At 41.3% G+C, this 27085-nt stretch overlaps 2 protein-coding genes across 5 annotated transcripts in view; both read left to right on the top strand.

Moving 5' to 3' along the window:
- The window catches only part of LOC120715341 (zinc finger protein 665-like), a 144275-nt gene that overhangs the window by 53434 nt on the left and 63756 nt on the right, over positions 1-27085 (top strand). The window lies entirely within an intron of this gene.
- LOC120715344 (zinc finger protein OZF-like) lies at positions 2297-26954 on the top strand. 2 transcript variants are annotated; one of them, XM_040002282.1, is made up of 5 exons: positions 2297-2602; positions 20947-21198; positions 21980-22195; positions 23660-23890; positions 25466-26954. In XM_040002282.1, exons 1-5 carry the CDS (start codon positions 2419-2421, stop codon positions 26305-26307), a joined length of 1725 nt encoding a protein of 574 aa, XP_039858216.1. In that variant the 5' UTR covers positions 2297-2418; the 3' UTR covers positions 26308-26954. The 2 variants fall into 2 exon arrangements, with proteins under 2 accessions (XP_039858216.1, XP_039858217.1); XM_040002283.1 differs by lacking the exon at positions 21980-22195.

The following is a 27085-nucleotide window of genomic DNA, read 5'->3' as shown; positions in this document are numbered from 1 at the left end:
CCCAGGGACTTATTCTAATCGTATCCTATGTGTGTGTAAGCGTGTTTTGCATTTAGCCCTCAGCACTCAAAGTCAATACCTACAATATATCAGTCCGGACAGTCACGCCGAACGAAGCTTATGACCTTCAAAAGACCAAGTGCCAACTCGTTATAAGCACATTTTGCAAGGTGTGTCTGAAAATTCTTGAAACCCCTCTTTTAACAAAAGACAAAGAAATTAACAAATCTTCTAAACGCTATTCAGTTCATTTCAATGACTAATGATTAAACATGAAAGTGATAGTTTATGCTTTTTCACTGATTCTCTAAAAGGTCCGTCTTCTCGGACCGCTATTAGCTTAAGCTTCACCATACCTAAGGTATTAAAGACACAAATGAAGTTTATAAAATGTTCAAATAATCCTTGTTTGATGTTAAAGCTCAACTTTCCCCCCCTTTTTTGACACATTCCAATGTGTCAAATCAACGGAGCTAGAACATTCAAAAAAAAAAAGTTAGGCAGCTACAAAGTTTCCCAGACCCTTAAGGTGATCTGCGTGTAATGTTCTGACTCAGGTATTTAATATTTTAATAAATGTCGTTTAATTAACTGCCGCTATTTAAACTAACCTTAAAGACATAATTGAAGAAAAGATCACAAAGAATAACATGATATCAGTGTTTTGTAAGCGCGTGCGGCCTCCTATGCTCGAAGCCTTTTCCCTCAATAGATCAGTCAGACATTCGCGCTGACTGTAGCTATTAACCCTTAATAACTTGAGCACAACTCTACAATGAGCAACAAATTGCAATATGTATAAAAATGATCATGGTTACACCTGCAATAAAAAATTATATCACTATCCTAACACCTGTAAATAGAAGATTCATCAGAGGTTATAACAATCACAGGAACACAGATGTTAGTATAAGGTCAAAAGCTTCAATAAATGATCATCGATGCAATGTTTGTTGCATGATTCTCATACAATAATAATGCTGACATTGAAAATAACAGTAAAACACCCCCTTTTGTCCCGTTTCACTTGACACCTAAACGTTTATAAATGCCTTTTATTCTTAATTTTATTTCCCCTTTTTCTCCCCTTCTTGACCACAGCAGGGGGATCTTGGTTTTGAATCAGCCATGAATCCAGCTCACCTGATTCATCAGTGAGCTCCACCGTCACTGGCGTCTGACAGGGTGGCGCTGCATACTCTTCCTTTAATGTCACTATTTTCAACCTGTTAATTAGAGTGTTTAAACCTGAAGTCACATCACATATGGTAACTTAGAATACCTTTTAAGGCTTGTTGACTTGGGGTTCAGAATTTCACGCTCACATGCAGCGTGAAGCGAGAAAGGTGAGAGAGAGAGGGTGAGAGAAAGAAAAAAAAGAAACAAGGCTCCCAATCAAGGGCGTAGATTTGGTTTTGGCATTGGTGGGGATGGATGATTCAACCACCAAACCCTGCCCTGTTTCTTTTTTTTCCTTTTTGTCTTTGCTTCTTGATAAAAAAAAAAAAAGAAAGAGAGAAATATACTTGCCTACATATGCTATTCTACATGCTTTTAAACCATTTAAAATTACAATTCATAGTTTTATATGTGAATTGTATAATGTTAATTACTATTAAACAAATGTATTTTAGACTTTAGGTTACCTCAGCCATATTCCATATAAATCGGGTATCATACAAAAGAAAAAAAAAGCTTCAAATACAGTCATGACAATAAAAGAATATGACTTTAAGGACTTAACAACATTACTTCAGTTATATTACACCAACATCTCTTATATACATTAGCATTAAGGGAACACTGAATGACCTGGTGGGTTTTGTCCATAAAACTACTCATCTAAGATTACCACAAAGTAAAAGATCTCTCAGCAAAATTATGCAACATTTAAGCACAAAAATTACTAATGAGGCACTCATATGGATATTGGTGGGGACATGTCCCTTGCGTCCATGCGAAATCTACGCCCTTGCTCCCGATTGTTCTAGGAATCCATCCTACCCGTTGTTTTTGCCCATGCGCACAACACGAAATTAAGTGGCGAACCGTCCTACTAGAAAAATACTCTGATGGGTAAAATTAAGTGCCAAACCATGCTACCTTTGTGAATGTGACCTACAAACATACTTTAATGTGTAAAATGAAGTGGCAAACCGTCCTGGCTTTACAAATATGAGCTACAAGCATACTGTCATACCTACTTGAATTTGTGGTGGAATTACTCTGACAGCAGAAATGTGTATAAACTACTTAAGGTAATTAATTAATTAATTTATTTATTTTTAATTTTTTGAGCGTCGTTCCAGACCATACTCCATACCAGTTGGTGGCGGTAATGCACCTTTCAATTGTTTGCCAACCGCCAATACAACTGTAAGAAAGAAAGAAAGAAAGAAGTTTCAAGACTTTAGTTGGATGGTATCGGTTGTTGTAGCAATGTCTACAGTTCAGCATCTGAGAGAGGTTATCCAGGAGAGATTAACTACTGCTGCAGAAGAAATCTTCTCAGAGTTTGCAAAAACGATCGTCCGGTATGAGGAAGAGATCAGTCAGCTAAGACTGCTGAATATCAGACCCGGGATAAAGTCACACAATACAGGTATGTAAACTTGTTGCGGTTGCGGGATCATTGTGTGATTCACGTGGGCATCAGCACCAACTTAGCGACTTTGTCGCTATATTTGGCGAGTTTTCAGACCCCTTTAGCTAGTGATGGGCAGATGAAGCTTCATGAAGCACTGAAGCTTTTCATCCAATTGATTCACCCCAGCGCAAAGCTTCTTGAAACTTCATTTGCTCTAGTAGGACATATACTGGATGTAAAAATATGAGTTGGCATGAATTTGAAGAGTGTGGCCTTAAATGTCAACAACAAAAGGAGTGTGTAAAACATGTATATTGTAGTGATGCAGTATGAAGGAAACGGCTTCCAGGGCCTAATCCGTGGATCGGCTTCCTCCGAGGCGTGGGCGTCTATCAGCAGAGATTGTACCTTCACCTATCAGCAGAGATTGTCCCTTAATCTGTAACACAGTCAAATATATTCTCAAGTAACATTCAAGCATGCCATTCAGCGTGTTAGTACGAGCTCGGGAGCAGCTTGGGAGAACAAGAAAACAGAGACTGCTTCAGATTGTCTTCCCAAATCGACTCAACTTTATTCACAAGTACAACAGTTTATATAGAGGGTAAAATTCATGAGACAGCAGATTATCAGTTTAAACCAGTACAGACCAAGATAAGGGAGCGTCTTCCTGCCCTTGGGTGAAGAAGCATCCTTTGTGTAGTTTATCAGTTCAGCTACAATTGTGATTATCTCAGCGACATATTTTCAAGGCACAAAACAAAGAGTTCTTTCAACTGGTGATGGCCAGAGGGGCCGATGGCGCGATATGGCAGCCTCGCTTCTGTCAGTCTGCCCCAGGGCAGCTGTGGCTACAACTGTAGCTTGCCTCCACCAGTGTATGAATGTGAGAGTGAATGAATAGTGGTATTGTAAAGCGCTTTGGGTGCCTTGAAAAGCGCTATATAAATCCAATCCATTATTATTATTATTATTATTATTATTATTATTATTAGTGAAATCTGAAACAAACCATTTGGCCTTCAACAGGCGTCTCCTAAAAGATTAAGAAACTAATGTAGCTGAGGGAGTGATCTCTGTGGTATTTCAACCTTGTACCAGCCTGTGATTCTCACACATCAATTCTTGGGTCAAAGAGAAAAATAACTAAAACAAAGGGGCCTTATTGAATGACAGAGTTTTCCTGCATAATGTCACTATAAAACAATATCCAGTAAATGCTCCCATGGTACTAAAATACCTAACAGTTCCACTCTTTTATTATTTTTTAAAATAATAACTCAAATAGAAAGGAAAAATCACAAATGTAATAACATAATATAAAAAGCAAATCATAAAATGTAATAGTTCACAACCTAATGTTCAATATACACATCAGGAACATCATTGGTAACATCTGGCACATCCTCAGGATCAATTTGTGCTAATTGCAAATACATTGAAGTAGCTGTACTGGTAGCTATATGGGTTATCATTGAGCGTACACAGGGTATCACACAACAGGCAATAATCATCAAAAACAAAATAATACATGCTACAACTGTTAGAAAGGCTACAATTAGTTCCTTCCATTTTCCAAACGTGTCCTGCATCCACTTGTCTAGCCACTGACCGTGACCTGTATTGGCTCTTAGTTCTATCTGCAATGCTTCAAGTTTATTCATAGCTTGTGTGAATGAACCATCAGGGGCAGTATTATTGGGAATGAAAGTACAGCATACATCTTCAAACATAGCACAAACACCTCCTTTCTCAGCTAACAGCATATCTAAGGCCATTCTATTTTGCATGGTCATTAAGGAGGTAGCAGACATCTGTTCTCCTAGGGCTTTAAGGGCCATATTGGTCAGATTGGTATGTCTTTGCTGATGGTAATAAACATAATTGATCCAGGCTACATTTTTGTTTACCTGTATCCACGGTAGTATTGAGGCAAACCCTGCTGATATTTCTCCTTGTGCCTTTAATTCATTTGGTATCCCGCGTGGAACTCTTATAGCATCTATGTAAACGTTATGTGAATAAGCGGAGCGTTTCGTACGTCTGCTGGATACAGGCAGATCCGAGGTTTGTTGTATCAGTAGTTCTTGAGCTAAAGTTACTAGACCACAGGTACCGGTCCAATTAACAGGTAGAGCTAATCTAAGAGTATTATTGCACATCCAATAAGCATGTGGGATTGGTCTGGTCAGGCGCGAAGCTGTAGAGCCTTTTAATTTGCCTCCCCAGTACGAGTCGTTTAGTGTGTTGGGCGAATGCAGGATTGTTGAGTTATCTGAATGCGTACTTATATATGCATATATATAAAAAGACATATGTCTATATTGTGTCCTGTCAACACTCGCTGCTAGCCATGTTTCGTTACAGCGTGCTCCTGGAGAGTCAGAAAAGAATGTATAGTTTTGTGTGTCATAATTTATGTTTTCAAGTTTTGGTCGGTGTATGCATGTCATCAAGATATTTGGGTGATGGCGCACCTGTGTTGGGGGCGAAAGAGGTTCAGTGCGGTCTTCGGGGCGCTTCATTGGGTTGCAGGGGTGGGTAGAGTCGTCAATCATGCTAACATCCTTACTAGGCAAGGCAAGGCAAATTTATTTGTATAGCACAATTCAACAACAAGGTGATTCAAAGTGCTTTACAGAGACATTAGAAACAAAAACAAATAAAAAGCATGATTTAAAATTGATTAAAACAAGCAAACAAACTAACTAACTAAACACACACATTTCACACCTGTTCGCGCGATCTGAACCCTTATCGTAAGGGGAGCTACCAGTCCTTCTGTGGACGAGCTACTTTCTATTTTAAATTCCCTGAATTTAAAATACTCTCTAGACCCAGTCTAGGACCCAGCTGGGGAGCTACCCAGAGCTCTTAAGGACGAGCTACTTTATTTTAAATTCCCTGAATTTAAAATACTCTCTAGACCCAGTCTAGACCCAGTTGGGGAGCTACCCAGAGCTCTAATCCCACACCTGTTCGCGCGATCTGAACCCTTATCGTAAGGGGAGCTACCAGTCCTTCTGTGGACGAGCTACTTTCTATTTTAAATTCCCTGAATTTAAAATACTCTCTAGACCCAGCTGGGGAGCTACCCAGAGCTCTAAAACCCACTTAACAAACAAACAAACAAACAAACAAACAAACAAAACAGTATATAAAATCAAAACAGATAAAATCAGAAATAGATAAGATCAGTAGTTAGTGTAAGTTTTGAAATTTAAGCTTAAAAGTGTGGATTTGGTGCTTTATTCAAATGCAGCTGAGAATAGGTGAGTCTTCAACCTGGATTTAAATAAACTGAGTGTTTCAGCTGATCTGAGGCTTTCTGGGAGTTTGTTCCAGAATAAGGAGCATAAAAGCTGAATGCAGCTTCGTGTCTGGTTCTGACTCTGGGAACTGATAAAAGACCGGATCCAGATGACCTGAGGGATCTGGAAGGTTCATACTGGGTCAGGAGGTCACTGATGTATTTTGGTCCTAAACCATTCAGAGCTTTATAGGCCAGCATCAGAACTTTAAAGTCTATCCTCTGACGGACAGGCAGCCAGTGTAAAGACCTCAGAGCTGGACTGATGTGGTCCACTTTTTTGGTCTTAGTGAGGACTCGAGCAGCAGAGTTCTGAATGAGCTGTAGTTGTCTGACTGATTTTTTTAGGTAGACCTGTAAAGATGCTGTTACAGTAATCAAGCCTACTAAAAATGAATGCATGGACTAGTTTTTCCAGGTCCTGTTGAGACATCAGATCTTTTATTCTTGAAATATTCTTGAGGTGATAGTAAGCTGATTTTGTTATTGTCTTAATGTGTTTTTCTAAGTTTAGGTCTGCATCCATCACTACACCCAAATTTCTCGCCTGGTTTGTGGTTTTTAGATGTATAGATTGAAGTTCTCTGGTGACCTGTAATCGTTTTTCTTTGGCGCCAAAGACTATTACTTCAGTTTTGTTTTTGTTTAGTTGGAGAAAATTGTGGCACAACCAGTCATTAATTTCCTCAATGCATTTACCAAGAGCCTGTACAGGACCTCGGTCTCCTGGTGACATTGTGATATATATTTGTGTGTCATCTGCATAGCTGTGGTAGTTTATTTTGTTGTTCTTTATAATCTGTGCCAGTGGGAGCATGTAAATGTTAAACAGAGGGGGTCCCAAGATGGAACCTTGGGGAACTCCACATGTGATACTTGTCTGCTCGGATGTGAAGTTGCCTATTGATACAAAGTATTTCCTGTTTTCTAAGTATGTTTTGAACCAGTTTAGTACAGTTCCTGAAAGACCTGCCCAGTTCTCCAGTCGTTTGAGTAATATGTTGTGGTCAACTGTATCAAATGCTGCACTGAGATCCAGTAAAACTAGGACTGACATTTTTCCACTGTCTGTGTTCAGACATATGTCATTAAACACTTTTGTCAGAGCGGTTTCAGTGCTGTGGTTCTGTCTAAAACCTGACTGGAAGGCATCGTAGCAGTTATTCTGTTTTAAGAAGTAATTGAGCTGTTGAGAAACTGCTTTTTCAATGATCTTACTTAAAAATGGGAGATTTGAGATCGGCCAGTAGTTTTTCATTTGTGTCTTGTCAAGATTGTCCTTTTTCAGTATAGGTTTGATTACAGCAGTTTTTAGTGGTTCTGGAAACACACCTGACATTAAGGAAAAGTTGACGATCTGTAACAGGTCTGACTCTAAAGTCTTTGAGACCTTTTTGAAAAAACTTGTTGGCAGGACATCTAAACAGCAAGAGGAGGAGTTCAGTTGACCTAAGATGTCCTCCAGGTCTTTGCTGTTAATCGGGTGAAACTGTTTGATGGTGTTTAAACAGTTTTTCGGTGGACACAGTACATATCCTGGATCTGCTGTTGATGTACCAACTGCTTGTCTAATCTTTTGGATTTTGTCTGTGAAGAATTTGGCAAAGTCATTGCAGGCCATGGTCGAATGAAGTTCAGCTGCCACTGGCACAGGAGGGTTTGTTAGCCTGTCAACTGTAGAAAATAAGACCCGAGCATTATGGCTGTTTTTAGTGATGATGTCAGAGAAGTAGGACCTTCTTGCACTCCTCAGTTGTAAATTATAATTGTGAAGTTTCTCTTTATAGATGTCATAATGAACCTGGAGGTTTGTTTTTCTCCATCTGCGCTCAGCTTTCCTACACTCTCTTTTTTCATTTTTCACTAGTGTGGAGTTTCTCCATGGAGACTTTTTCCTTCCAGAGATAACCTTCACCTTAATGGGGGCAATAGTATCCATTACATTTAACATTTTTGCATTAAAGCTATTGACGAGCTCATTGACTGAACCTTTGGACAGGTCAGGTGTTAATGGGAAGACCTGGTTAGAGATCTCACTACTGTCTTCAGTTATACACCGTTTTGTGATCACTGCTGTTGATATATTTGTGTGGGCTGAGATTTTACTTTCAAAGAAAACACAGTAATGATCAGATAAGCCCACATCAGACACAGTAATGTTTGAAATGCTCAGGCTCTTGGAGATCAGTAGGTCGAGAGTGTGTCCTCTATTATGTGTGGCCTCTGTTACATGCTGAGTCAGCCCAAAGTTGCCCAGAGTGTTACTCAGGTCTTTAGTCCCTTTGTCCTGAGGGTTGTCCACATGGATGTTAAAATCCCCAACAATAATTACACAGTCGAAATCAACACAGATCACAGACAGCAGTTCACTGAGGTCATTAAAAAAGTCTGTGCAGTATTTGGAAGGCCTGTAAACATTAAGAAACACAACTTTGGATGGGGCCTTCAGCTGTAAAGCCACATATTCAAAAGACTGAAAACTTCCAGGAGATAGCTGCTTACATTGAAATGATTCATTAAATAAGACAGCAACCCCTCCTCCTCTCCTGCTCACCCTGGCCTCACTGATAAAACTGTAGTTAGGAGGGGTCGTCTCGAGAACAGCTCCACTGTTACTTTGGTCCAACCAAGTTTCAGTTAAAAACATAAAATCAAGGTTGTGCTCAGTGATTAAATCATTAATTAAAAATGTTTTCCCAGCTAAAGATCTAACATTTAATAAAGCCAACTTAAGTGTTTTAGAGGCATTACTTGTCCCCTCGTGTTTGGGAGCAGTCTGTGGCACACAAGGTATGTTTACTATGTTTAAAGATCTTTTAGAGTGCAGCTCTCTGTGTTTTGACCAGGCCACATGTCTCCTTCTGTCACCTAAAAGTACAGACATTTTAAAACCTTCTAGTAAACAGGGTCCCAGCTTCTCCTGGGAAAAGTCACCACTGCCATAATCCTCGCAGCCCGGACCCTCCACACATCACACATCAGACTGCGGAGACAAAGCATGAAGGTGGTAAGAAGGAACTAAGGGGGGCGAGGCTGGGCAATGTGACTTCGATTGCTCTGTTGAGGGTGGGGCTCGGTGGCGAACCTTTGGCTGCTTTGGTGGGGGGTTTATGGGGGACAAAGAGGGATTGGGCCGGGGGGTAGATCTGAGCCCAGCATTGACCCGCTCCATCATCTCTTCAGTGAATTTCAGGTGTGGGGAGGAGGGAGAAAGGGAGGGGGAGGAGGGTGATGGGGGTGATGGCCTGTCAGGGGTTTGGGGGACTGGGGAAGATCCTGGTCGTTGGTGTTGTTGAGAGAGTTGGAGGCAAATAGGGACCCCTCTTCTTGCCTCTTCTTGCCTCAGATGTCTCTCCTTTCTGAGGCTCTTCCCGGGTGGGGGCAGATGGAGCTCCTCCTCAAGGTTTCTGCTGGGCTTTGTCTGTTCTTGGAGTACTGTTTGTTCCTCTTTATGAGATAACTTCTCGTTTATCTCAGCCTTGGCTCCAAGCACAGATGGATGACGTATGGAATAAAACAAGTTGGAGGTGAACAGTTTCACCCCTGACTTGTTAAAATTAAATCCATTTGCTTTAAACAGATGCCTGCGTTCCCAAAAAATATTAAAGTTGTTGATAAAATGCACTGAGTGGTCAGCACATGCTGATATAAGCCATTTATTCAGTTTAAACAGCCTGCTGAATCTCTCGTCTCCTCCTCTGACTGGCGGTACAGGCCCACTGATGAATACAGCTGCATTCAGAGAGTTTACAGTGTTTAATAATCCAATAAAGTCCCGTTTCAGAACCTCCGATTGTTGTTTGGACACATCGTTTGATCCTGTATGCAGGACAATGTTTGTCACAGTTGGATATTCATCTGCAATTTGAAGAATTCTCTCCTTCAGGATGTTGACCATATCGTTAGGAAAGCAGAGGACTTTAGTGTTCTTACCGCACATGCTTTGTACATCCTTTACGGCAGAGTCACCCACAATCAGCGTTTCAGGCCTAGCCTTTAGCTTTCCCCGTGGATTTTCAGGCCTTACTTCGCTACTTTTAGATGGATGGTTGTCCGATATAGATCCAGGGTCCTTTGATAGTGGAGCAAATCTGTTCTGCAGTTTCACATTCAGTTGTTTTGAAGGTTTGTTGTTAACCTTCCTATTCACGGTTGTCCAGTCCTGTTTCCTCTCGTATACAGGGGTAGAAGAGCTTCTCTGTCTCGTAGGAAGTGAAGGCCAGTCGGTTTCAGAGATTTCAGCTCGCTGTGCCCTGCCTGTGGTACGTCCTCCCCCTTCCAGGAGACATGATTTATGTCTTGGTTTTGCACCAAGACAGTCCAAGGGGGGATTATCGCTTGAGGATTTATAATAGTGCACAAAGTCTACTTTCTTGGTCATGTTATCTGTGCTCCTTAGCTGTGTGCTAGCTTGCTCATCGCCATTGTTTTGAGTCAAAGGCAAGGTTGTTTCATTTCCACACAGTCCATTTACCTCCACGTTTACTTCTAAGTAGAGATGGCACGATACCACTTTTTTATGTCCGATACCGATACCGATATCATAAATTTGGATATCTGCCGATACCGATATGAATCCGATATAGTGTTTTTTAATCAACAAAACTGTTTTTTAAAATGTCTTGCTGCATTTTGCAAGTCTGCAAGTTCATACTCAAGTTTAAAACAACAACTACACTAAAGCTATTCTGTTATACCTGTATACAAAAAAAATATTTCATAGTTCAGCAATACTGATCAATCTAATAAACTTAAACCTACACCATCCTCCCTATTCTGGTATTTTAAAGAGTACTTAGCATAAATATTAAGCAACCTAACTAATAGGGTTCCAACTCCCAGCAACAACAAAAATAAATAAATAAAAAATAGGGAACCACCCCTCACGCTCCACCTCATGATGCTTAATCGACGTAATCAACCTTAATTTGATGAAGTGTGAAAAAAATGCACAGAAATCAATTATTTTTCAAGAAATATTAAATAGATTCAACATCTTTCTTCAACAAAATTGCAGACTGCACAGATGGTACCTTCCCAAAGTAAAAAGTACTATAGCTTACTAGGGTATATATATTAGACTTAATAGTCACTATATACAGTAATTGACTTCTATTCATTTTACATCAAATTAAAACTTTGGGTGTCAGATAATTATTTATTAAAAGCTCGACATTTTAAATGAGAATAAGAAAGAAAAGTATGTCTTTGTGCCCCCTTTTCCCTGTTCATGCCCTGTCGGCCCCCCTGGCTAAACTTTGCTAGATCCGCCCCTGCACAGTTACCAGCGTCAGCTACGTAGAAAAAGATCCTCGAGTAGAAAGTAATATTAAATAAATTCTAACAACAGCTTATCAAGCTTAAACGTGCTGCTGTTGTTCAGCCGCTGGTTTCCTCTTTCTGGTGCAAAGTGGGCCAAAAACAAACAAGACAGACGGATTCCCGACAGAAAAGCCGATCAGCTGATCATTAAGCAGTTTCACGATTGAAGTAACAGCCGGAGAGCGAGAGGCAGTCGCTTGTTAAGCTTAACGCAGGAATGCTTTACAAACATTCAGAGATGGACTTACACACTTGCTTTACTTCTCTCGGGGATAACTTTGTCGGAGATGAAATGCCGGGTTGCTAGCGAAGCTCCACATGCTATCCAGACCACCGACAGGTCCCGCATGCCACAGCCGCTCTATCACGTGATGCATACTGCTCCGACGTGCTAACGTTAGGTGAGTTACGGCGTGTTGCAAGTTTTGTGAGGTGTTTTCGTGATATTTAATGGATCGGATTACATTTTTTATTTTTCTCCGATATCCGATCCAGTAATTTAGGTCAGTATCGGACCGATACCGATACGTAATATCGGATCGGTCCATCTCTACTTCTAAGCGATGAATTTTTGTCTCCAGTGCTGCAATCTTCTGCAGGAGGCTGTGGTAGTCATCTGTGGAGAGGGAAGGCATCTTGTTGCTAGTTAGCCTAGCGGTTAGCACCTTTCTAGGCTATCGAGGCTGCTCGGTGCCCAGACGCTGTAATCAGGCTTCAGCTGTGTCTAGGCCACAGACACACGGAGCGCTGAGGATAAGGTAACTATAAAAATGTTGCTGTTTCTGTTAAGAACACTTTAGTCCTAATGATCTATAAGTGTCCAGAAGCTATCGCAGGTAAGCTCATATGGAAAAAAGGGAAAAAATCAGCATAAAAATCGGTAAAAATCAATAAAAGAAGCAAAGCATTTAGAGAGCAAAGAGATGAAGCGTCCACACTCACAAAGGGGGAGGAGCAGGACACAAGAAATAAAATTTTAAAATCTTCAAGATTTGCTACATGGGATTTCATTCATACAGAAACTCCTAACCGTTTCTCACAAAAAATATCTCCAAACTCTAGAGACTTGTCCTGTGTATATGAATAAACAATCTAAAGGACTTAGTTCTACTCGCACCGCTTCAATCAGGGTTACTGTTAAGGGCCCCTTTATATCATTTTTGAATAGCATCTTTGTTAAGGGAAAACCTGAAATTGGGTATCCCACTACAACCTGTTCTGGATTACCCTTTAAACAGACATAACAGTTACTGTTTCCTAAGTCACGAGCGGCTATTCTGGCATTTTCATACCAGGCGTTAGCTCCTGCTCTAGGGGGTGCATAAGATGGTTTATTGGTGGTGTCTGTGTTGCTTTCTACTGATTTTAGAGAACGTGACGAGTGTACTAGGTGGGTGTCTTGCCAAGTGGAGCATGAGGTATTGTCAGCAAAATGTGGCTTGCAGAAATGTGAACAGGGTTGCAGTTTACAATACGAAATAGTAAATAAAAATCCTAAGGTTAATGCAGTAGATATGATTAATAACCTAAATATATAAAAAACACAGTTCTTCAGTCATCTCCTGGCCTGGTCCCAGGTTCGAGAGACCCCGTATAAGCGTCGTGTGATGACAATAGGCATTTCATTTTCTCCATTATCAGGATGGAATGAGTCTATCTTTATCAGGTTAGACATTGTGTGGTACTCTAGGCTTTCTGTTCCTGCTGGATGTTCGAGTACCTTGTTGTTGTTCAGGTGGGGGATCAAAGGGCTTTCTGAGTCTTGGCTCTTTCAGGCGTTGTGTGTTAATCAGTGATTGTGTGTGTGTGTAGGTGTATTGAATCCGGGCGCTGGCTCGCCTGAGTCGTCATCTGTAGGTGTATTGAATCCGGGCGCTGGCTCGCCTGAGTCGTCATCTACTTGATCCGACGCCTTAGATGGTTTGGTGGGGCTGGTCTTAACCCTGCTGGCATGAATCCACTGAGGTTGTCCGTCTGTTAGGATGCTGGTTCTCGTCACTGCAAGTACAGTCTGGGGGCTGGAACACGCGGCCTCCCCGAGTGCCCTTGGTTTTAGCGACTTCACCAACACCGCGTCTCCTGGTTTCCACGGATGGGTTGGATCTGTGGAAGGGAGAGGCTGAGAGAGACAAACTTTCTGATAGTTATTATTCAGTGTTTCTACCAGGTTATGAACATAGTCAGACAATGCAGTGTCTATGTCCCCTTCCAATAGCGGTGCCCCTCTGGAGGCTGACCATGGTGTTGGAAATGGTCTTCCCATGATTATTTCAAATGGAGATAATTTGGGTGCTGCGGATGGAGTCATTCTAATCTCGCAGAGGATTTGAGGAAGTAGTTTGACCCAGGTCATTCCTGTTTCTATTATTGCTTTAGTCAGGCGATTTTTTTTTTTATGGTCCTATTCATTCTTTCTACAACTCCTGAACTCTGAGGATGGTATGGCACATGATATTTCCAGTCTATTGCTAGAGTTTTAGCACACTTTTGAATTACTTCTGATGTGAATGAAGGTCCTCTATCACTGTTAATTTGGTGAGGTATTCCAAATCTGGGTATTATTTCATTGCACAACTTTTGACAGACTACTTCTGCAGTTTCTTTTGATGTTGGATAAGCTTCTACCCATTTACTAAATTGATCCACTATTACCAGTAAGTACTTAATGCTTCCTTGTGCTGGCATGTGTGTAAAATCAATTTGTAATGTATGAAATGGGAAATCTGGTTGTGGTAAATGCTGATGTTTTGCTTTTGAGCTACCTACATTAGTTCGTGCACATGTTAGACAGGTTGCTAATATGCGTTTTACTGCGTGTGATGTTTTCTCAATTACAAATCTTGATTTTATTGCTCCTATTACCCCTCTTTGTCCGACATGACTCACACCGTGAAAATGTCGGACAAGGATTGGCAGTAGTGAAGATGGGAGGGCAATCAAACCCCCAAGGTTTTTGTATAAGCCGTCTCTGTTATCTAAGGTACAATCATTACTTTCCCAGTAAGTGTAATCTGAGGCAGAGGCTTGCTCTTGTGTGAATTTTAGGTCAACATTTGTTTCTAAATAGTCTGGGAGTGTGACAAGTGGCAGCTGTAAAGGCAGAGATAATACTTCCTTTCTGGGTGGTTGCTGTGAGGCAGCAGCTGCTTTCGCGATCACGTCTGCAAGAGCATTTCCCACTGCTTCGTCTGTGTCAGCCGTGCTGTGCCCCTTCGTTTTAACAACTGCAATTGCCGATGGCAGCTGTATAGCCTGCAAAAGTCTTTGAACAAGATCAGAATTAGCGATCGATTTTCCATCAGCAGATGTGAAGCCTCTCTGTCTCCACAATGTGCCAAAGTCATGCACCACACCGAATGCATAACGGCTATCAGTGTAAATTGTCACCCGCTTATCCACATGTAGCTCACAGGCGCGTATTAAAGCCATGAGCTCTGCTTTTTGTGCTGAGTGAAATGGTAATGAGTGAGCCTCTAGTATGATGTCAGGCAATGTCACCACCGAATAGCCACAAAGAAATGAGTTGTCATTTGGTTTTGAACAGGACCCGTCCACATAAACAATGACTGAGTCTGGGATTGGTGTCTGCTCTAAGTCTGGGCGTGGTTCTGTGGATTCCTGTATACGTGTCATACAATCATGAACGTCAGGCTCGTCTGAACCATCCTGTCGGTCAGAGGAACACAGCATACGAAAGTGTGCTGGCGAATTGGGTGTGCTGTTTGCTTTTATAGTGAGATTTGCTGTTGAAGTCAGTGTAGCTTCATAACTTGAGCGACGTTGTGCGGTCATATGTTGTGTAGTTATGTTTGCTAGAATGGTCGTGACCTGGTGATTGGTGTGTAGAATAGTGTCATGTGAGAGTGTGAGCTTCTCGCAGTCCCTTATCATGATAGAGCAAGCTGCTACTGCTCTCAGGCAGGCCGGCATCCCCTGAACTACCGCAGGCAGCACCTTTGAGTAGAAGGCTACTGGACGGTAGCCACAGCCATGCTCTTGGGCCAGTACGCCTGCACAGGTTGTGCCGTTCTCTGTGACGTACAGGTGGAACGGTAAGTGGTAGTCAGGCAGACCCAAACAAGGGGCGGAGGTCAGCGCTCCCTTTAATGCATTGAAAGAGGCAGTCATTTCTGTTGACCACAGTATTCGAGGAGGCTTGTCTTTTTTGCAGCATTCACGCAGAATGTGGTCATGAAAAGAACAGTCTGGTATCCACTGTCTGCAATAGTTCACCATGCCTAGGAAAGACAGCATTTCCTTCTGTGTAGTGGGCTTAGGGACAGAGGTCACAGCTTTGACCCTGTCTGTAGTCATGGAACGTTGTCCGTGAGACAATGTAAATCCCAAATATTGAACAGAAGTCTGACAGTACTGCATTTTCTTTGCTGATGCTTTGTGGCCAGTCTGTTGGAGGTGCTGGAGTAGCATGTCTGTGGCAGTTTGACATAGTTTTTCACTTTCAGCACAGAGGAGAAGATCATCCACATACTGTATCAGGGTACAGCCCTCTGGAGGAATGAAGCCGTCCAGGGTAGCACGTACCACCATTGAGAAAGCCGCAGGGCTGTCTACCATGCCTTGGGGCAAGCGAGTCCATGTGTACTGCTTATCTCTATGTGTAAAAGCAAATATCGGCTGTGTGTCCTCATGCACAGGCACTGAGAAAAAGGCGGAGCACAAATCCACCACAGTAAAATGTGTAGCTGTTGCTGGAATAGATGTCAGTATGCTGGGAACGTCTGGGACGCGAGGTGGCAGAGGCATAATGACTGCATTAATTTGCCTTAAGTCTTGTGTGAAACGCCATACGCCAGGTTTGTTAGGCTTTGGCACAGGATTGACAGGAGTGTTATATGGAGATACTGTGGGCTTTATTACTCCAACTGTCAATAAATCTCCTATGATGATGTCTAGGGCTGCGGCTTTTTCAGCGGAAATGGGATATTGCTTGACATATACCGGCTTGTTGTGTTTCAGCTGAGCATGATAAGGTGTACAGTCAATAAATCCTACATCATTCTCACCTCTTGACCATAATGTCATGTTCTGATATTCAGCTGGCAATATGACAGCAAAGATAGTACAGTGTATGGGGTAGGTTAGATCTATGTGTCGACTGTTACGTTCCCCGGGGGGGGGGGGGGGGGTCTAGGCGTTAAGGGGGAAGCAACAAAAATGACCGGGTCAGAAAAAGGAGTCGAGGCGAAACAAATACCCTTCATTGCTGATGGGAGTCAGCTGCGCCGGAGGGAAAGGTGGCATGGTCCTGTGTTTTGTGGTTGAGACCCACGTGCTGCTGATTTGCATTCCCTCCTCCAGTGCCCTATTTTTCCACAGTAAAAACATACGTCTCCACTCCTATCTCTCCTTCTGAGATCTCCCTGCTGCGCTCGTTGAGGGGGCGGGGCCCCTGCATACATCATTTTCTCACTTTCCTCTGAGCCTTCAACATCAAAATTCAACATCATTTTAACACTTTTAGCCTTCGTGCTGTTGGGAAAAAGATCTGCACCAGCTTTCGTTTTGACAAGTGTGATAAAGTTCTTTATCTTCATGTCATAGAGATTATCAGTGGCAGTCAGCTTCAATAGTTGTGAACATTCTGGATGAATATTGTTTAAGAATGTTGTTATGAAAATCTGATCATTACCACCTTCAGGCATGCATGCCTCATTAGTCCAGCAGTGCGTGAAACGTTTCATAAACACTAGAATAGATTCATCTGGCTTTTGCTTGCACATGGTTACTGCATTTAAATCAATTTTATCTCTAGACATTGTGAGCAGAAATTTCTTTAGATTTTGAAAAAAGGCTGTGATCTTGTCATCGTTTATCCACAAAAACGAGGTGGTGTTGGCTGCTTGGTCATTTTTAGGGTCTAGTTCCTCTACTTCTTCAATAAGCTGAGATTCAGTCACACCTGGGATTCGTTGACATAATATATATCTATAATCAGGCCCACCCAAGTGGTGGTATCTGGTACTTCTCTGTAATGCAGAAACATAGGCTGTAGGATTTTTTTATCGGACCCGTCTAAGGTCTTTGAATTATTCTGACCCATGGTCAGTGATTTCCAGAGGGGTTTAGACGCTTGAAGGATTTAAGTTAGTTTTTTTTTTGGGGGTTTTTGTTTTGTTTTTTTTGCTGTGGCACACCTGAGGCTACTTGATTTTTTTGCTAGCAATTTTATCTTTTTGGTGAGCAACTTCTCACTTTTTAACGAGCAACTTCTCGCTTTATGACCACAGGCAACTTCCTGCGTCCTTTCTGCTGGTGAGCAACTTCTTAGTTTATGACAACAGGCAACTTCCTGTGTCCTTTCTGCTTTAATTTACAAAACAACAGGCAACTTCCTGTGTTTCTATGTGGGCCACTAAAGAAGGCTCCTCAGTGTATCCCACTTGTTACTATGTGGGCCACTGAGAAAGGCCTCGTCAGCGTATCCCGTTTCTATGTGGATCACTGAGAAAGGCATAACACAGTCTTATAAAATAAAAAGACACATGCCTACCTTCGTCAGGATCCCACTTCTGACACCAAAATTGAAGGAAACGGCTTCCAGGGCCTAATCCGTGGATCGGCTTCCTCCGAGGCGTGGGCGTCTATCAGCAGAGATTGTACCTTCACCTATCAGCAGAGATTGTCCCTTAATCTGTAACACAGTCAAATATATTCTCAAGTAACATTCAAGCATGCCATTCAGCGTGTTAGTACGAGCTCGGGAGCAGCTTGGGAGAACAAGAAAACAGAGACTGCTTCAGATTGTCTTCCCAAATCGACTCAACTTTATTCACAAGTACAACAGTTTATATAGAGGGTAAAATTCATGAGACAGCAGATTATCAGTTTAAACCAGTACAGACCAAGATAAGGGAGCATCTTCCTGCCCTTGGGTGAAGAAGCATCCTTTGTGTAGTTTATCAGTTCAGCTACAATTGTGATTATCTCAGCGACATATTTTCAAGGCACAAAACAAAGAGTTCTTTCATTAGTGAAATCTGAAACAAACCATTTGGCCTTCAACAGGCGTCTCCTAAAAGATTAAGAAACTAATGTAGCTGAGGGAGTGATCTCTGTGGTATTTCAACCTTGTACCAGCCTGTGATTCTCACACATCAATTCTTGGGTCAAAGAGAAAAATAACTAAAACAAAGGGGCCTTATTGAATGACAGAGTTTTCCTGCATAATGTCACTATAAAACAATATCCAGTAAATGCTCCCATGGTACTAAAATACCTAACACAGTATACTGTGTATATTTATACTGGCAGTATGGAAATGATCATTTGGAAATGCTTAAAATGGAAATGATCATTTACTGTGAGGTGAGGTGTGGTTGAGGTGTTTTGTAACAGTGGTTGTGCTTTTGTAACGTTGAGGTATGGACAGCAGTCTTGCCTGTTCACATTTTATTCTGTAAAAACTAAATTTTCACTGCTTTTATGGCCTTTTTAGTGGGGAGAACATAGCTAGGATTTAATGATTTAACAAATCTTTTAAATCCTTTGTCCTCCACAATGCTAAATGGCTCAATCACCATGCTAACCAGGTCTTCATCTATTTGAGATTGTTCTCCTGAGGAAAGACAACAAAAGCAAAGCACAAATATAAATATCACACACGTAACTTATTACAGTTGTATAATATTGTTATATCATTTAGTAACATTACTGCATGCTATATTATCATGGCATTTGATGGCTCACCTGGTCTTGCTCCAGAATCAGTGTTCCCCTTATTCTCATGCAAAGCTCTGTAGTGCCTAAGCATGGATGAGGTGTTGTTGTTATATCCCAGCTCCCTGGCACATAGCAAACACTTCACCTTGTACAAAAGTAAAGCCGCTTAACATAAATTGTATTGCACCATCAGTATTATGAAAATACATCTTCTGTAGAAATTTACATAGCTTGTTGGGAGGAATAAAATCACAATGTTCCCACACAGGGGAGGACATCCTCCTCTTCTTAGCTGGCTCCATTCTCTCCTGACTTTCTCTCCTCACTCTCATAAACCTCCAAACTGTCTCCAAACTCTCACTAACCGCAACTCTCCATCAAACACCTACATTTTGAATGAAGTCTGAGGGGTTTATATCGCTGTCATATCTCGCGGCAAAGTTCGAACCACTTCATGAACCAGTCACGTGGTACAGCCGGGCAGCGAGGCTTCGGACGTCATCATTTTCAGCTCCTCCCATAAATGAAGCAAGCCTCGATACGCGCATCGCGGAAACGCCCCCTCCATTACTCGACACAGGCTTTGAAGCCTCGATACAGAACGTCACATCACTACCTTTAGCGACTCTGTTTTTCTAAAAAGCGACTAGCGACAAATCTGGCGACTTTTTCTTATTTATGACGATTTTTGACATGAAAGCGCGTATCGCTCTTCGCAACAAGCAGCGGGTGCTTTCTTTCTTTGTTATGGGAAGAAATACTGAAATCATCATGATTGAGTAGTGATTTATGTAACTTTGTGTATATAATTTGGCATTTCCTACTGATGTAGGCCAAAAATAAATACATGATACCATTTCATGTATTTTAAAGGTTTATTTGCAAGACACAAAAACAGACAAAATAGAAAGTTCCAAATGTATTGTGCACGAAACAAATTCAAACGTGGCGATGGAGCCAGGTGCAGATGTCTGTCGCAAGTTAATCTGGCTGTAGGCTATGGCACTTAGCCACAGGTGGAGCTAGTTGACTCGACTCCATTTGAGTGCACACAAAGTAAACTGCACGCTTTAGTTGTGATTCTGAAATCGGAGTAATAGAACGTACGAGGGGAGCGATAACAACTACAGGATTCTCCCGATCGTTTACTCTTGCTGTCCCGTGAGCAGCATCGGCGTGGTGTTAATTGTTTGCTGTTTTCGCGATCGCCTCCTGCATGAGAATATCCAGGTAAACTCGCGACATTTTTAAACATTTTGTTGTTAAAGAGCAACAAGGCTGACACAGTGTGTTTGAGGTAACCTCACAAATATCACAGATTAAATATTTGCTGTTTTGTCGGTAGCGGCTCCTGAAAGGCAAGTCTACCACACATCTGTTCGACCAAAGCCAGTTGATCTGCGACGCCAGTTAATCTGGAAAACTGGAAGCAGGATTCATCACGTCATCACTTAAAGACCGGATAGCGATTTTCCTTACTGAGGAGTTGGCCACATGGTGGGCATGTGGACAATTCCTGCCAATGCTTTGGAAGCATTTGGAATGTGTGGATAAATGCATTGATCTACAATAGTAATACACCACAGTAAAGTGTATGAAGTTTCATCTGTGTAAATAGACTTACCGGCAACTTTCTTTGGTAGACGTGTTCAAATACTCTAGCGTTTCGGCTCGTGTTGGCGATCAATACTGGTGATCACTTTGATCATGGTGTGCGTGATTGTGCTGCACTGGCTGATCTGACTATTTTAGAGACTGCTTATCTGTTAGCATTTTCCAGCACAAACATCTGTATAATTTACAGAGAGTGGTACCTGCCTTCATTAAACACTTTAATCTTTCATTATCATATTGGGATCATGCTGCTGTTCATTTGTTTGCTTTTGTTTTTTCACATTGTGTAATAATCACTGGCAGCCACATCTAAAAAATAGATCCTAGATGAGTGATTGTTTCTGTGGCAACATTTGCAACAATGCAAGAAACCATAAGCTTGATTCTCAGTTTCCTTTTAATCCTTTTTGATCTTTCTTATCATCACATTCAGTCACTATTTGCTTGTGTCCCTTCGTTGGACACGAAGGTCTGGATGAGCAGCAGGTCTGTGACCAGGAGAGGAGCTCCAGTCTCAACCAGGAGGACCCAGAGCCTCCACAGACTAAAGAGGAACAGGAGGAAATCTGCAGCAGTGAGGCAGGAGAGCAGCTTGAACTGAAGCAGAAGGATGAAAGCATTCATGTCTGGACCGGGGAAGAGCTGGATTTGTTGTGTAAACCTGGAGTAGAGCTGACCAGGATGGGTATGTTCAGTTTCATGTTCATGTCCATGCTCAGTAAACTATACTATACTTTATGATACAGAAATGAATATGACTCGTATCAAAAAGCCAGGTGATGGGCTACAACAATAGAATAGTGTAATGAGCTACAACACCATTACACCACCACACCAGGTGATGGTGCAATGGTGGTTGAGATTTTTTCCACACATACTTAAAATGACACCGCACTGTACTCGGGTGGTCTCCAGAGTCACCAGCTCTCAACAAAATAGAGCACCTTTGGGATGTGGTGGAACATGAGATTTGAATCACGCATGTGGAGCTGACAGATATGCAGCAGCTGTCTGAAACTCTCATGTCAATATGGACCAAAGTATCTGAGGAACATTTGGTTGGGGTGAGAGAGGAAGAGGGAAACAAACACATGCTCTGTAAGAGAGCCAGTGATTAATAACAAGTAATGATTCATTGCAGAATCATCACTTACTATCTATCACTAGCACTAGCAACGTGTACCTAATAAAGTAACCAGTCAGTGTATATTTGTCAGTAAAATATCAAAAGATTAGAATTAACAGCATATCTTATCTGCCTTCTTCAGATGCTTAAAATATTCAGATCATGTTACTTTTCATTTGTTTGTTTTTTCACATTGTGTGATGATCACTGGCATCTAAAAATGAGACCCCAGCTTATGAAACCATAAGCTTGATTCTCAATAGATGACCCTTTTAATCTTTCTTGATCTTTCTTATCATCACATTAGTCACCATTTTCTTGTGTCCCTTTGTTGATGAAGGTCTGGATGATCAGCAGGTCTGTGATCAGGAGAGGAGCGCCAGTCTCCACCAGCAGGACCCAGAGCCTCCACAGACTAGAGAGGAACAGGAGGAAATCTGCAGCAGTGAGGAAGGAGAGCAGCTTGAACTGAAGCAGGAGGCTGAAGGCATTAATGTGTGGACTGGTGAAGAGGTGGATTTGTTGTGGAAATCTGGAGTAAAGCTGACCACAGTAGGTATGTAAAACTGTAACATACAGATTACATATTAAAACGTCGGGTGATGACATGACAAAGACACCTGGCGTGTATTACCGTCTAGCATACTACCTCACTGAAGACATGTTTTCTCTTAGCACTGTAAAATATAAACCGGGTTCAACATCTTCTGTTTGTTTGATAAAAAACAAAAATTTTGAATTATGTTTGTCCAGTGAAGGAAGTCTCAGGCTTAAGCCACAGCCTGGTAATGGCTTTTCTTGCTGCAGTGAGAAGAATCTTAGTTAAATATAAATCCTCTCTTTTAACCTTATCATCAATATTTCCTAAAAATACTGTAGTACAGTCCTCAGGAACCTTGTAACCTAAAACCTTATCACCCACTGTTTTCCAGAATGAGTGTTTTTTAGAGCAAGACCAGAAGATAAATCTTTGGTTCTTCATCAAATTGAGGTATAATTTAGATTTTTGTTGTTTTTTGTTGGTAGGCGTTGCACATCATTTCAATTAAAAGAGTTAATCATCTCAGCCTCAGCTATCTCTTTATTTTAGTAGTCTCGAAGTTGTAGATATCGAAACAAATCCTGGTTTTTCAATTCAAACATGTCTTTAAGCTCTTGAAAGCTCCTACCTTTGTCCCTTTTGGTAATTAAACAGAAAGCAGTCAGGCCCCTGTTGGTCCACTCTTTGAAAGCCTTGTCATATTGTCCTGGTTTAAAACTATTTTCCAAGCTTATCCATCGCAACTTTTTGTGGCTATTTTTCAGGGTCAGTGCCATCAGGTATTAGCCTCTCTCTTCTGATCACATTTTCACCAAAGCTTATTACAGAGCTGCCCTCTTCTCCTTCTGGGACTCCGTAAATTCGCAGGTTATTTCTTGTCGATCTAGACTGAAGGTCTTCTAGCTTTTTGCCACTCGTGTTTCGGCTTCCTCAAGTTTCTCACCGTACTCTTGGACTGCTAGCTTATTAGCCGTTAGCTCTTGGTTTGTGTCTTTTTGAATTTATTCAGGTCTTCTTTCAACTCACGCCTGAAATCTTCTTTGAATGCGTTGAAGTCAGCTTTCATCTCCGTCCGGAGGTCAAAGATTTGTTGGCTGATATTTTTAATGCCCTCTTGCAAAGATTTGAGTTTGGCCCCCTCGCCATTTTCTTTATCTGAGTTAGCCATATCCGCATGCGTGTTCTCTCTCTCTTCTGGAAAATACTGTTCAGTTGGTTCATGTATCTTGTTCTTTTTCTTTGTCTTTGTCCCCACCCCTGCATTGTTTTAAACATAGAAGTAGTAAAAAGAACTTGAATTTAAGGGGAAATTTGCTCGACCACGAGGAGCTCAGAAATTACGCAGCCATTTTGCCTTGCTGCCAACCGCACGAGAGATAATATTTAAAAAATTTGTGCACCTTAAACATCGCTCACATATCTGAGAGACATGCTCACAGTGTAACTTTTTTCATGTTTGTTGTCATTTGTTCCATCAAGACCTCCCACAGCAACATAATTGTAAGGAAAATGAGGATCTAGATGACCCGCAGGTCTGTAGCCAGGAGAGGAACCCCAGTCTCAACCAAGAAGACCCGGAACAGGAGGAAATGTACACCAATCAGGAAGGAGAGCAGCTTGCACGTAACCAGGAAACAAAAGGCATCGTCGTCTGGACTGGGCAGGAACTAGGCATCATGTGGAACCCTGAAGTAAAGTTAAACAGAATAGGTATGCAAAATTGTAGTCAAACTGTCAAATTGTAGGTAGATTTCTTAATACAAAACTGAATAGAACTCATGTTGAGTCCTAATCTGACCTCAGCGATATGTTATAGAGGTGCCTGAAGAATCGAAGGACCAACTCCAATAAGGAAACTGACGCATGTTTTAAGAGCCAAAATTTCTGGCCTCTCAGCTAAGTCTTGTCCATCAAGGTGGTTCTTCTTTTTTGTGCCATGCATTTATGAAGCGGTTGCTTGGTTTCTCCAATGTCCAAGAAACTCCTATGCGTCCGACAAGTGTGTCCTCCTTTTACCCAGATTTGAAGGATGGGTCGGGTGTATACTTCGTGGCCCAACATATCCTAGAATTCGTAGCGTGGCCCACCCAAATCCAGTTTCCATCAATGGTGGCAGCTACTTAGTTTTAATATTACTCTGTCTGGGTGACAAAATAAACTTTTAAGAGCCTGGCCAGTAGCCATTCAGGCATGAGGGCTTGTTGTTCTTGGTCACAGGGATGATTGTGGATCGTTTGAAGCCACCCATGGCTCCAATACCATCCACATAAGTTTTTGAACACCTGAGAAAATCAGTGTTAAACTTTGGTACAGAAGCCTTTGTTTGCAATTACAGAGGTCAAAGGCTTCCTGTTGTTCTTGACCAGGTTTGTACAGGTCTCCACACAGATCTCCTCTAGATCTGTCAGCTTGTGGGGCTGTCACTGAGCAACACAGTTTCAGCTCCCTCCAAAGGTTCTTCCAGAGGACTTAGGTCAGGAGACTGGCTAGGCCACTCCAGAACCTAATCTTAAGATTAGAGGGTGTCTATATATTATGTGGAGCAGTGCAATACAAACAATTTTTTTTTTTTTTTTTTTTTTTTTTTTTTTTGTTTAGAAATAATACAATGTGATTTCCTTAATTGAATGTGAATTTCAGACCCCTCCATGATTTCTAAGTGGGAGTACTTGCAAAGAAACCTCTGGCAGACTCATGGAGGAGCCACTTGCACAAGCGCAGAGTGTTCAAATACTTATGTTCCTCACTGTATATTGTCTTTATTTTCTCATCGTAGATGATCTGTTTATATTAATTAATGTGCGATATCTGTAATTCAACGCCAGAGTTTGAAAAGAGTTCAACTGTTTTAGACATTTACTGAGCTGACGCATGCACATTAAAACAAAGACTCAACAGTCACCCTATATCACACAAATTCCAACAGAGTAATATTTATGAGAAGAAGGAAGGAAGAAGACAATTGTTTCAATTTAAAATTTCCGCCCAATCGATTCTCTTTTTGCTTGGGCAGTTTAAAGAATTACATGTTTTCTCTGCAGCATGGAATGGAAAAAATGATTTAAACAGATTTTATATTCTGCTTTCTGGAATATACAATTCCAAACTTAAATTGATCATAAGAGGAGTGTCCTCTGCAAAACAGCTTGTCCCTCCAACATGCCTTTAATTGGTATATCTGTGCAACATGCTTACCATGTGGAGACCTGCTAATGGTTACCTTGTAATTTCTCAAATATATGTCTTTTTTTGCTTCTTTTTTTTTTTTTTAATCTGTTGCTTCAGATTTATCACCACATGACTGTAAGGATGAGGGAGGGCTCACAGATCAGCAGGTCTGTAACCGGAAGAACAACTCCACTCTGGACCAGGAGGATCCTTCGCAGATTAAAGGGGAACAGGAGAAACTCAGTACCACTCAAGAGGGAAAACCGCTTGTACAAAAGCAGGAGACCGGAACATTTTCTGCCTGTAAAGAAAGTGACCACAGTGAACCAGGACCAAGCAGTGACCAGCTCCTTTCTCACAACTCTCCTCACACAGATCAGGACGAAAGAAAGGATGATAATTCGCACAGTATACAGTCAGCGCAAATTGTATCAGGACTGACAGTTCAAAATTCCAAGACAGCACATTTATGTAGCACCTATGGGAAAAAATGTAATTCTAAACCAAACTTGAATCAACATATACAAATTCACAAAGGTGGGAAACCACATTCTTGTAGTACCTGTGGGAAAAGATTTCATTATAATTCAGACTTGACTAGGCACATCAAAACTCACACAGGTGAGAAACAATATTCTTGTAGCACTTGTGGGAAAAGATTTAATTTAAAATCAAGTTTGGAATCCCACATAACAATTCACACAGGTGAGAAGCCATATACCTGTAGCACATATGGGGAAAGAGTTCGTCTAAACACACAGTTGAAGGGACATATGCAAATTCACACAGGTGAGATGCCATATTCCTGTAGCACTTGTGGGAAAGGATTTCATTTTAAATCAAGGTTGAAATCCCACATAACAATTCACACAGGTGAGAAGCCATATTCCTGTAGCACATGTGGGGAAAGATTTCGTCTAAACCTACAGTTGAAGAGACATGCGACTTCACACAGGTGAGAAGTCTGAGTCACAGAGAGGGCCCAAACTGTCCAAAGTTGTAGAATCCCCTAATTAGTGAAATTTATAGCTTACATTTGTTAGTGCAACTTGTTTTAAAGGCATGAAAATCTGTAGTATTATTAGGGCTGGACATCGTCACTGATTTCTCGAATCGATTCGATCCACGATTTGATTTGAGTCCATTTGAATCTGGGAAATTTTGCCTCAGTTAGAAATATTATTATTCTGATCACGTATCAGTACATATCCATATCTTTATATCTATAAAAAGAAAGCTGACACTTGCGAGACTTTATCAAAGGTGTAAGCGTCACAGCAGATGCCTTTGTGTCAAAGTAATTGAGGATAAAAGACAGAAAAACATGAAGGCAATCGGGGGTGATTTTAGCCCATCTTTGGGGGTGCTTCAGTGTTTCAATATTTATCTTTTATTAGATGTTCGTGTGGTTTGGTTATTTGTCTTTTGGTTGAAAGTAAACTGAGAGGACTTTTTGTTAGTGATCTTAATAGTATTTTTTTTCATATGAATGTAATTTTTCATCTAATCGAATAAAATCTATTTGTATATGATTGTCAGTCCGAAGAGGGAGAGAGGAAAGAGGAGAATGTGAGGAGAAAGTACAAGGTCAGGAAGAACCAGGTAAGAAAACAGACAGGGAACAGTGACAGGCACAACAGAAACTGTTAAACTGACAAAGAAAAAAACAAAAAATTTTACTCACACAATCTGGAAGTTGTGTTCTCTCCATATTAAAGCTGCTGTACAGAATCTGCA

This window comes from Simochromis diagramma, unplaced genomic scaffold (assembly GCF_900408965.1).
Source record: "Simochromis diagramma unplaced genomic scaffold, fSimDia1.1 OVJJ01000688.1, whole genome shotgun sequence".
Taxonomy (NCBI): domain Eukaryota; kingdom Metazoa; phylum Chordata; class Actinopteri; order Cichliformes; family Cichlidae; genus Simochromis; species Simochromis diagramma.
Note: the sequence above shows the minus strand (reverse complement) of the source record. Positions and strands in the feature narration are given on the sequence as shown.